At 37.2% G+C, this 12,248-nt stretch overlaps 1 protein-coding gene across 2 annotated transcripts in view; it reads left to right on the forward strand.

The window, feature by feature from the left end:
- Abcc2 (ATP binding cassette subfamily C member 2) overlaps positions 1 to 12,248 on the forward strand; it is an 86,571-nt gene that overhangs the window by 3,228 nt on the left and 71,095 nt on the right. Inside the window, exon 1 of one of the 2 annotated variants that reach the window (XM_087185121.1) lies at positions 2,457 to 2,593. The exons of the other annotated variant lie outside the window; for it this stretch is intronic. Coding sequence (XP_087041247.1) covers positions 2,591 to 2,593 — 3 coding nt within the window. The 5' untranslated portion in view covers positions 2,457 to 2,590. Of the gene's footprint in view, positions 1 to 2,456; positions 2,594 to 12,248 lie in introns of those variants that run through there. 2 annotated transcript variants of the gene reach the window in all.

Raw genomic sequence — 12,248 nt, forward strand, 5'->3', positions numbered from 1 at the left:
CAGGGTCAAGAATGTGTTAGACTCTAAACATTCTGAACATTGAACAACATGCTTCAGTTGGAAATGAATCAGGGCTTGTGGTTATAGTCAGTCAAGGTAGGCGGTTCTGCCATTTTTTCTGGAGCTTCCAAGAAGAGGCTAGGTAATGAACAAACAAGTATCTCATCCTAATGGAATGTATTAGCTTATTTTAAAAAAACTATTTCATTAAGATATGATTATATACTATGCTCTTCCCCCATTTTAAGTAATTTGGTTTTTATTCACAGATATATACAACCATCATCATGGTCAATTTTAGAACATTTTCAGTACATCAAAAAGAAATTCTTTAGCCCTTAATTCCCTCTCCCTCTTAGCCTTAAGAAACTTTCTGTCCTAGAGATTTCCATTCTAGACATTTCATATGAATGGAATCATGTCCTATATGGTTTTGTATTGTCACATCTGGAGTTAGGGTACATTTTATCTACCCGGGTTCATAAACATTATACCAATAAAGAATTAGAGATATAAGTTTAGAAGGAGAAACAAAATCACTTTATTGGAAAGAGGAGAGAAATGAGGAGATAGACAGCTACCTTGTTGTAGTAAGGTAAGGAGCCCAGAGCTGTTGCTGAATGTCTTTGTTTTTAGCCCCTTTTATTATTTGGCAAGAAGGGACTCTCCTTTGAGAGTTGTAGCTTGATTGGCTGTTTTAGGCTCTGAGACTCCTGCTTTGGCTACTAACACTTTTTATTGCCTACGTGCAAATACTTGGGTAAGCTCCTTCTCTTTTGTCAGGTGATAGCTCTGAAATTTAGGGCAGAGCCTTACAGTCAAGCCTGAGTTAGCAATTAGTAAAGGGGTACATGTACGTTTTAGTGAATTAACATGGTAAGAGAATAATAAAAATATGTATTTTTATGTAGGTGTGTGTGTGTCCAGGTGTGAGTATATATTTTATATACTAAGTGAGTTTTCTATAATATAGCCTCCTCCTCACGTTGTCACCTTTGTACTTAACTGGAGGTGGAGAGGAGCAATTGGGGCCCTGGCTGGGAAGTGAACCAGGCTGCTTATCAGTTCTCCCTGCTTCTCTTAATTGCTCTCTCTAGCAGGGGTTTATCTCTTTATTTGTCAGAAACCTCACTAAGACCTTTCCCTGCCTGTCCCCCAACTTTCCCTACAAAATAATTGACTTCTTAAAGTTAACATCATGATCTCAAGCTTCGTCCTTCTTGTAGTATGTATCACTACTCCATTCTTTTTTTAGGTTTAATTTTTTATTAGGGCATGTTAACTTTATAAAATATTTGGTTTCACTGTGGTATTTTCATACATGCCTACAACATGTTTTCTTCATCTCTATCTCCATCCTTCATGTTTTATGGCTGAACGTTATTCTACTATGTATCACCTACTGTTAATTTTATAAGCACAAATCTCTATAGAGAAAAAGAAAAGCAATACATTAACCTCATTTTTTTCCCTCTGGTTACAACTTCAGGAGACCCATTTATAACTTACAGTTTAATTTTTTTGTTCACCACTCTGAGGGTGATAGGCACAGATTAATTTCTTCTTAAAAATTTCAAAATGATTGGTTTCTCCTCTGAGTAGTAAAGTAAAACTTCACAATCAGAGGAATCTTTAGTTCAGTCCTCAACTTCATTTTATTTCTCAGTTTTCTCTTCTTCTGCCCTTTGGACTTTTCCTTTTTTGACTATCCTGAATTGGTATTGTTATTTGCTCATTAGTGTGGTGTTTATCTCATCTAGAGTTAGTCGACTTGCTTGCCCAACCGCTAAGTGACTGCCCAGGTCTATTTGTTTAAAATTACACCCTTAGTGAAGGACCCAGAACACAGAAGGTAAATGAATAGATTGAATTGAAAAATGAATAATGTTGGTTGTGAAAGTGCTAAGGTCAGAGTGAAATTGCAAGCAGAAATAGACTTGATGTTGAGCCAATGAGACCTTGGAGCCATATTCAAATATTTGCAGAAATACAACATAGAAGATTGTCTGATTTGTTTTGAAAAGTTTCAGGAAGCAAGACAAAGATACATGAGTGGAAGTTGTTCCAAGGAAGTCAATTTTTACTAAATATACAGAAGAATTTTCTAATAAAAAAATCACTATCTGATGTTAGAATGGGCTGCTGGGGGATTTAGTCCCTGAAAACATTAAAGCTGATATTAAATATTTGTCTGCTAGGGAAGTAGTGCAAGTAGATACCCTCTATAATGGGTAGATGATTCAACTTGTCATTCATAAAGCACTGGAAAGGCTGGGGATTTAGCTCAGTGACGCTTCACCTGCCTCGAAAGTACAAGGTCCTGAGTTCAATCCTCAGTACAAAAAAAAAAATCATAAAGCACTGGGAAAAGGGGGACCTTGCAGAGATGAAGGGGTATTAAATATAGCCAAACAATTATCTTTTTTGAAAAAAACCTGATAATTTGTATTTCCTTAGAAAGTTGTGTGTAGGCCGAGCATGGCGGCACATGCCTGTAATCCCAGGATTCAGGAGGCCCGTGGCAGGAGGATCACGATGAGTTCAAGGCCTGCCTGGACTACATAATGAATTCAAGGCCAACCTGACCTACATGGTGAGACCCTGTCACCAAAAAAAAAAAAAAAAAAAAAAAGTTGAGATTAGTAAACTCCTTGTCTGCTTGAAACTTTTTCAATAAGTCAGAGATCAAGGGCAAAGAGAATTAAGGACTTGGTAAATTATTAACCCACCACAGTATTTCCCTGTTCCTAATGGTTAAAAGTGTGCATATGTTTCTGATGATAAATATGGTAGCTTGTGGGGGATTTAGGTCAGTGGTGCCTCTCCTGCCTAGCAAGCACAAGGTCCTAAATTCAATCCCCAGTACCAAAAACAAAACAAAACAAAACAAAACATGGTTGCTGTAGAATGTTTGGAAGTTCCAGGAAAATGGGTAAAAAAATAAATCCATCAATAATTGTATTATTCTGATATAGTTCTATTAACATTTTGGTATGTTTCTTTCCACTCTCTTAAAAAAAAAATCCTAGACAACAGCAAAGTATAAATCAAAAGCAAATGTCTCTTTCTCATCCCACAACTTGCCAGTTCCATTTTCTATAGGCTTCCATCTTAATTGTTTCAATGAGTACCTCCATACTTGCAAATATTGTATTTATACCTATATTTTTCATCTATCAAGTTAAAAAAAAAAGATCTATTTCTGCTCTATAAAAGTCCAGGCAAGGAATTTAGCTCATTGATAAGGAATTCCACTTCCTTTTCCTCTCTTTTTTATAGCCTTTTTAATTTGAATAATTTTTTTCAGTTCCTCTATTTTTTACCTTTATACCTAAAAATACTGTGCCATTTACTTGAAATTCTACATTTTGATGTCCCTTTGGGTAACAAGAAATAATTAGTGTCCTCAAATTTCTTGTATATCTTCTATAGGAGAACATCTTCAAATAAAATCTTCAGAGTTGTAATAAAGTCCCTAACTATGCTTTGTAAAAATGTTCATCTGCATATGGAATGCTAGCTTCAATTTTTTTTTCCTTTTTTTTTTTTTATCTCTGAGGATGTTGCAACTTTGTTCTGCAGCATTCTGTGCTACTAAGTTAGAATTCTCATTCCTGTTATCCTGCTGGACACATGAGTATTTTATTCTTTCTATTTTGAATTTTTCTGAGAATCTATCTTTCATAGTTCTTTTTCTTTTTCTTTCTTTTTTTTTTTTTTTTTGGTACCAGGGATCAAACTCGGGACCTTGCACTTGCGAGGCAGGCAATGGAACCACTGAGATAAATCCCTGGCCCTCATAGTTCTTTTTCTATTCAGTGGGTCACTCAACCTAAAGACTCATGTTTTTCTCTCCTCTGAAAAATTTTCGTGTTACTCCTTTCATTTATTCTCCTCCAACTTTGTGCTATTATCTATTTGTTTCTTTTTTGTAAGTCTTTTTTATCTATGACTTACAGTCTAACATTTTGACCATTCTTTTTAGATAATGGTACACAGTGTATTAACTGATGTTTTTCTTTGAAGTGTGGTTTTTTGGGGTTTTTTTCGGTACCAGGAATTGAACTTAGGACCTTGCACTTGCCAGGCAGGCACGGTGCCATTGAGCTAAATCCTCAGCCCTCCTTCAACTTTGAAATTCTGTCTCTCCAGAACTTCTTTGAGGTTAATGAATCCTCTGAATTAATCATTCTCCTCAATTTCTCTCTTTCCTTTTTTCAATAGTTTTTTTCTTTTCCCCTATGTTCTGCAAGATTTCACCAATGTTTTCTTTCAGTTGTCCTAAGGAACCTTTATTTTCACCATCATGAATATATAAGAATTCTTAATTTCTGAATATAGCTTTTAAAGCACAAAAGCCACCTATTTATGTTTGCAGGGTCTTCCAAATCTCTTTTTGAACATTAATTTTAAAATAATTTAAAATTTTCTTCTGCTCAATAGTTTGTTTCACTCTAGAATCAATTGTTCTGTTTAATTATTTTAGCTGTCTTCTTACTAGTATTGGTTTTTCTTAACTTTGTGACAACTTCTGGTTCTCTTTGTATTTATAAATAAATTAAAAATAAATTAACATAGGTGGCCAGAGAGTAGATCCCTTACTATTAAGTTGGCTTCCCCAATGGGCCTCTCTCTGATTTGATGCCTGACTGTGCTCTCAGTCCTCGATAACTCTTTGTGTGGACTAACCAGCTCACCCCAAGAGTGGACTGGGCCGTACCTCTCTACTGCTCTGTGTGCCAAATGAGGATGAAATTACTCTGGGGCACCAAAACTCACACTATAAGACCAGCCTCTTTCAGGAAAATAATTCATTTTCTTTAGAGAGTATTTCTCTTGCTTTAGTCTGAGCTGGGTTGAAGGTAATAAATATTTCAGTTGTTGGTGGATTTGTGATGACAGGATGGGGATGTGGGAGAGAAGGAAATAACTGGTGTAACCACACAATTCTAATCACAGAACTTCAATTGAGCCTGTGATTTCTGTCCTGTTTCCCATCCTTACTCTCTGCTATAGTTTGGAACTGAATGTCCCCCAAAGGCCCATGTGTTAAAAGCTTGATTGCCAGTAGGTGGTGCTACTGGGAGGTGATGGAAACTTTAAAAGATGGGGTCTAATGTGAGGAAATTAGATAATTGGGGAGTGCCCTTGTAGGAAATACTGGGACCCTGGCCTTTCTTCTTTCTTGTCTCTTTGCTTCCTGACTGCCTTGAAGTGAACAGGGCTCCCCATCCCATGTTCTCTCCATGATGTACTGTGCTGCCACTGGCCCAAAGCAACAGGGCCAACCAATCATGAACTGAAACCATGAGCCAAAATAAACCTTTCTTTCTCAGAAGTAATTTATCTCTGTTGGCTGAAACATTAAGAAGTTTATTATTGTATATAACAAAAAGTCCAAAGGACTTCAGCTTCAGAATTTGTTAGCTCAGCAGCTCAACAAATACATTTTTTTTTTTTGAGACAAGGTCTCACTATGTAGTTCAGGCTGGTCTTGAACTCACAGCAATTCTCCTGCCTCAGGCTCTTGAGTGCTGGGTTTATAGGTGTGCACCACCATACCCAGTTTATTTTCATCTTCTTTCCCCCAATAATCTCAACATACCAAGCCATTTAACAAGCTAGTGCATGATTACAAGATGGCTATAGTAGCTCCAGGCATTACATTCTCAAGTTTAAGTTCAGGGGTAAGGTGGACCTTTTACCACTTTTTAAAAAGAACAACTTCATTGAGATTATAATTTATATACTATAAAACTCACTATAAAGTAACCTAATTCCATGATTTTTAGTATTTTCACAGAATTTCATGACCATCAACACTGCCTAATTCTAGAATATTTTTTTTATTTCAAAAGAAATTTTGTACCCATTAAATGTAATTCTTCATTTCCTCTTCTTTCCATCAACTCCCTCCCCACCACCAGTCTCTGGCAAACACTAATGTACTTTCTGTCTCTATAATTTGCCTATTTAGGACATTTAATATGTGAAGAATTATACAATATGTGGCCTTTAGTATCTGACATTTCATTTAGCATAATGTTTTCATGGTTTATCTATGTTGAAGCATGAGCCAGTACTTCATTCCTTTTTTTAGAAGTTTATTTTTATTATGAATAAAATACACAAATTTTTACATCATCACTACTATCTGGTTCAAGAAATGTTTCACCATCCAAAATAGAAGCCTTGTACCTATTGAGCAGTTACTGCCCATTCCCTCCTACCTTAGCCCCTGTCAGTAACAAGTTTGCTTTCAGTCTCTATATACCTAGTTTTGATATTTCACATATAAATATAATCATGTATTTATTTGGCCTATAATATGTGGTCTTTTGTGTATGGTTTCTTTCACCTAGCAAATGTTTTTTACGGTTTACCCATGGCTTGGCCATTTGCATACCTTGGTTGGAGAAATCTCTATTCAAATCTTTTGCCCATTTAAAAAATTGGGTTGTGTCTTTTTCTCAGTGAGTTGTAAGAGTTCTTTGTATATTCTGGGCCTATGTATAAATTTGATCACTGAGAAAACCTTTCCCAGAAAATACTACAAGCCATCCCCTATATATATATATCGCTAGAATTGTGTCATATGCTCATGGCTAAAGCAGTCACAGGCCAAGGGACCATCATGATCGGTGTTGATTTACCTCATGGAGTTGAAGAGGAGTTCAACTTCCACTCAATCATTTGGCTCAGCTGAATAAAGTAGATATTTTACAAGAGGGGTTCTGTTAAGAAGACAGTGGCATTTGGTAGGCAACTCTACCAGTCAGGGTCCCAACAGGAAAGAAATGGCTGAGGCAAAATCAATTAATTTGAGGAAGTTGCATTTACAAAGGCATCTGGGGGTTAGTAGCCGTAACCTGTCTCTATTCCACGTTTGAAGGAACAGGTTAGAGTGAATCTACTGGGGCAGACAGAGGGAGATATCAGCACTGGGCAGCAACCAGTAATGTCCAGTTCTGATTCCCTTTTATTGCTGCATTTTCCTGTGTGATTTTGGGGCTGTGGATATCTGTGCTGTTTTAATTGTCACTATTGATGAGTTTCTTTTTTGTCTTCTAAAACTGACTTCATCTATTGAGCTCACCCCTTTCCATTTATATATCAGTGATATTATGGATTTATTGCTTAGGTTCTTTTAAACTATCATTTCAGTGGGATGGAGAGATAGGCATACATGAAGGTACCGGCATTTTGAACTGGAAGCATTCATCTTTTTCTTTGCATATTTAAAAAATACAATTGAACTCATTTTATATGCAAGCATATAGTCTACTTTTTTCACTTAAGATGATATGAGAAGCATCCTCAGTGATACTACTATTACTCCAAAGCATAATTTTGATTATTACATAGTAGTTCATCACATGAGTACAACATACTATAATTTATTTTAACAACTCTGTAAAATTAACTCCTTCCAACAAATCTTTCCATCATCATTTTGGGTTATTTCAGGCTTTAGAAGTTCTTCATATTAAAAATGAGATTCTGATTAACATTCTGGTGTATAAACATTTGCCTGTAATTCATATTATCTCCTCAGAATAGATGCTTAGAAGTAAAATTACTACATTAAAGTATATAAGCCATTTAAGGCTTTAGAAATTACTGGAAAATTTTTATAATATAACAAGGTTTTTGCCAACTTAGATTCTCATCAAAATTATGTTAAAGTGGCCACCCAGTACTGTTGCGCAGAGGGCCAGGACTGCCCCCACTGCCCTGGCACATTCTGGTGGGCCCTATCTGGATCCATACTGCAGAGGTGCCTGGGGCCATAAAGGCCATTGTTCTGAGCTCCAAAAGAAAGAGCAGAAGTGAGAAACAGAGAGAGGGGCTCTCTGAGGCTCCTGGATGAAAATTGAAGCCCACTGGGAAAGTGAAGAAAATCTCTACAATAAAGGTGACTGGACCACGATGGTTGCTAAGTTGGTGGGATCAGCACCTCACATAGGAACCTGGACTCCCTTCAGGGGAAGGCCAGCTGGAACCTGCAGTAGAACCATGCAGAGTTCAATCCTGCAGGAGGTCAGGGACCTCAACTAGGGCCTTGCAACCAGAAATCAGCCTAAATCTCAGTGGACTACAATCGGCTTGCTGATACTAATAGACTTAGATCTGCACACTGTTGCCCACACTGTCTACCATGACAGTAGAGACATACCCTGAAGGAGGCCCTTCTTTAAAATTTATATTTTTTTCTTTTTTTCATACTTTTTTTTTCTCCCTCTCCCTTCTTATTCTTCATTTGTCTCATTTTTTTTTCCTGTTCCTGTCCTATTTTGGATTTTTTTCTCTTCTCTCGATTGTCATTATTTTTATAGGAAAGTGAACACAGTTTCTAGCTTCCTTGTTGCTGCTAGTTTGTTCTGTTCTTCTATTTGTTCTTTTGCTCTGTCTTTTCCTCTTGTTTTCAACAGTTTCCCAAAGTTTGCCTGATCTTCCTGTGTCCTCTGGCCTCACTTCTAACCTTTTTCTCTCTTTCTATCTTTCTATCCCTTCCTTGCAACTCCTAAGTCCTCATCCCAAAGGATAGATTTGTGATATTAAAGGGTTTATTTACTACAAACATATTTTGGGCTGGTCTGAAATTTTGATCTAGTTCATGTGCTTAAAGGTGACAGCTTGATAGCTATCAAAAATTGACATTTTGTATGCTGTGTTTCATGCTATTATTGATGCTGATTGTATCACTTGGGCTAAGGTGTCATGATTCAGCTAATCAATTGTCCTTCCTGGTATACTGAAAATGAGATTGCCTAAAAGTCATTTGAGACTCAAAACCTAAAGACCAGCTGTATCTGGAAGACACTTTTGAGAAGCAAAAATTCCATAAGGGTTCCAAATACAAGCAATAAAGATACTCACAATAAGCAATATTGAAGTATCAGCCCAGGAATTACACCCAAAATAGCACCAACAACAAAAATAGAAAGGAGAAGACACCTAAACAAGGCACAAACCCAGACTTCCAGCTCACCACAGGCAAATTCTGGGGGAAACAAGGTGGAAAAAACCTGATAATCAACCACCTGGACACCCTGAACTGACAGCACAGGAAGTAACAAAATACATGAACGAGACTCTAGAAAAATTCAAAACAGTAATAATTTCCCAGATAACTACAGAGATGGTGAGCAGAATGAAAGACATGATTACAGAATCTAGAATAGAAACAGATAAAATAATAGATGAGCCCAGGACCATGATGGAAGCCATAAATGCCCATCATAGGAAAGAAATGGAAACCATGAATGCCCAACATAGGAAAGAAATGGAATCCATGAAACAGATTCAAACAGATATCCAGGAAATTAAAAACTCCATTGAAAGTATTCACAGCAAAATAAGCCAATGTGAAGACAGAATATCAAATATAGAAGACAGGATTGAGGTTAATGACCATGAAAAGAGAGATTTCTTAAAAATAGTAAGGGACCATGAGAAATTGATCCAGCAGCTGGTAGATGATGCAAAGAAGAATAACATAAGACTGATAGGAGTCCATGAAAAAACCGGAGGGCCAGGGATTTAGATCAGTGTTTCTGCCACCTGCCTTGCAAGCCCAACAACCCGAGGTTGATCCCCGGTACCAAAAAAAAAAAAAAAAAAAAAAAAAAAAAAAAAAAAAAAATTGCAGGAGAAAGTACAAATGACATAAAATATTGTTGACAGAAGTAATGGCAGAAAACTTCCCAAGCAGAGGAAAAGAATTTTACATACAGTTAAGTGAGGCATATAGGACTTGAACTAGCCATGATCAAAAAAACTCAACACCTAGACATATAATAGTCAAGATCCCAGAAACCCAACAGAAGAGCAAATACTACAAGCAGTTAGAGAAAAGAAACAAACCACACACAAAAAAGAAAAGAAACAAATCACATACAAAGGAAAGCCCATCAGAATCACAGCAGACTTTTCAACATAAATACTCAAGTCAAGGAGAGCTTGGACTGAAGTATTTCAGGCCCTAAAAGAAAACAACCTCCAACCTAGATTAATGTATCCTGAAAACTATCTTTCAAAGTTGATGGGAAAATATGATATTTCCACAACAAAGAACACCTAAAACTTCATAAATACCAAACCAGCACTCCAAAAAATTCCAAACAATATCATAGAAAGAGATAATGAAGGTCACAATTCCATGAGGCCCAACAGAGCAGTGCCATCAGGCAAGGCAAGAAATTAAAGGGAGGGGGGAATAAAAAATAAAAGAGCCAACAACAGGAAAATAACATGACAAGGATAAGTCAATACATATCAGTTATAAGCATCAATGTTAATGGTCTCAATTCACTAATCAAAAGAAACAGACTGGAAGTATGGAGTAAGAAGCAAAATCCAACAATATGCTATATAAAAGAAACACTTAATTCAAAATGAAATTCATAAACTGAAAGTAAAAGGGTGGAAAACAATTTTCCATGTGACAGGAACCCAGAAAAAAGCAGGGGGAACTATCTTATTTGCAGATAAAGTAGATTAAAAACCCAAAACTAATTAAGAAAGACAAAGAAGGTCACTAACTCCTTGTAAAGGGAACAATCTAAGAGGAAGAGATGACAATCAAATATATATGCACCAAATACTAATGCCCCCAACTATACAAAACAAATATTAATGGCCATGAAAAACCAAATAAGTCCCCAGTGCGCAGGAGCAGATCTGCCCCCAGTGCTGAGGAGAAGTCTTCCAGGCCACTGTAGCACACCCGCAGTGCTGAGGAGCAGAACTCCCCCCAGCACTGCGGAGGAGCCTTCAGGACCACTGTACCACCGCCCACAGTGCTGAGAAACAGAGCTGCCCCCAACGCTGAGGAGGGGGCTTCTGGGCCACCATATAACTGGCCCTCGCACTGAGGAGGTGAGCCATGTGGGTGTCAGCAGCACAAATACCCCCCCTTTGAAATGGAGAGACACATAAACAAGTCTCAAAACCAGACTTCCAGATCACCTAAAGCAACCCCAAAGGGAAACAAGGTCAAACAATCTGACACTCAACCATCTAGACTCCCTGAACAGGCAACAAAAGAGGATCTGGAAAAAGTGAAATCAGAAATAATCTCTCAGATAACAGTAGAGATTGTGCCCATAGTGCAAGACATGATTAATAAATCTAGAGAGGACACACATAAAAAAATAGAGGAGCTGAGGAACATGATGGGATCCCAACATAGGAAACAAATGGAATCCATAAAACAGATGCAAACAGATTTCCAAGAGATTAAAAACTCCATTGAAAGTTTATGCAGCAGAATGAGCCAATGTGAGGACAGAATTTCAGATACAGAAGATAAGATTGCAATTAGTGAACAGGAAAAGAAAAATTGCTTTAAAATAGTAAAGGACCATGAGACATCAATCCAGTAGCTGCTAGATGATGCAAAGAAGAATAACAAGACTGATCAGAGTCAATGAAGAAACAGGAGCGAGAGTGCAGGTGACTTTAAAAAATTGTTCACAGAAGTGATGGCAGAAAACTTCCCAAGGAGGGGAAAAGAACTTGACATACAGATAAGTGAGGCATATAGGACTCCAAATAGGCTTGATCAAAAAAAAAAAATCTACACATAGGCATATAATAGTGAAGATTCCAGAAACCCAACAGAAGAACAAATTTCTACAACCAGTTAGAGAAAAGAAACAAATCACAAACAAAGGAAAGCCTACCAGAATCACAGCAGACTTCTCAATGCAAACCCTCAAGGCAAGAAAAGCTTGGAGTGACATATTCCAAACCCTAAAGGAAAACAGCCTCCAACCCAGATTGATGTACCCTGCAAGACTATCTTTCAAAATTGATGGAGAAACATGATACTTTCATGACAAAGAGCACCTTAGGAACTTCATGAATAACAAACCAGCACTCCAAAAATTTTAGACAATTTTCTAGGAAAAGGCAATCAGGATCATAACCCCAGGAAGCACAGCAGAATGAATCCATTGGAAATGACAAGAAATTAAAGCAAAGGGGGAGAATCCAACAAAAAGAAAAAGTCATGACAATGATAAGTCAATACGTATCAGTTATAACTATCAATGTTAATGGTTTCAATTCACCAGTCAAAAGAAATAGACTGGCAGAATGGGTCAAGAAGCAAGATCCAAAAATATGCTGCATACAAGAAACACTTAATTCAAAAAGAAACTCATAGGGCTGGGGATGTAGCTCAGTGGTTTCGCCACCTGCTGTGCAAGTGCAAAGACCCCAGTTCTATCCCCAGTACCAAA

Source organism: Heterocephalus glaber, unplaced genomic scaffold (genome assembly GCF_053883595.1).
Source record: "Heterocephalus glaber isolate CG9 unplaced genomic scaffold, H.glaber_assembly_v1.0 deba00001497, whole genome shotgun sequence".
Classification (NCBI taxonomy): domain Eukaryota; kingdom Metazoa; phylum Chordata; class Mammalia; order Rodentia; family Bathyergidae; genus Heterocephalus; species Heterocephalus glaber.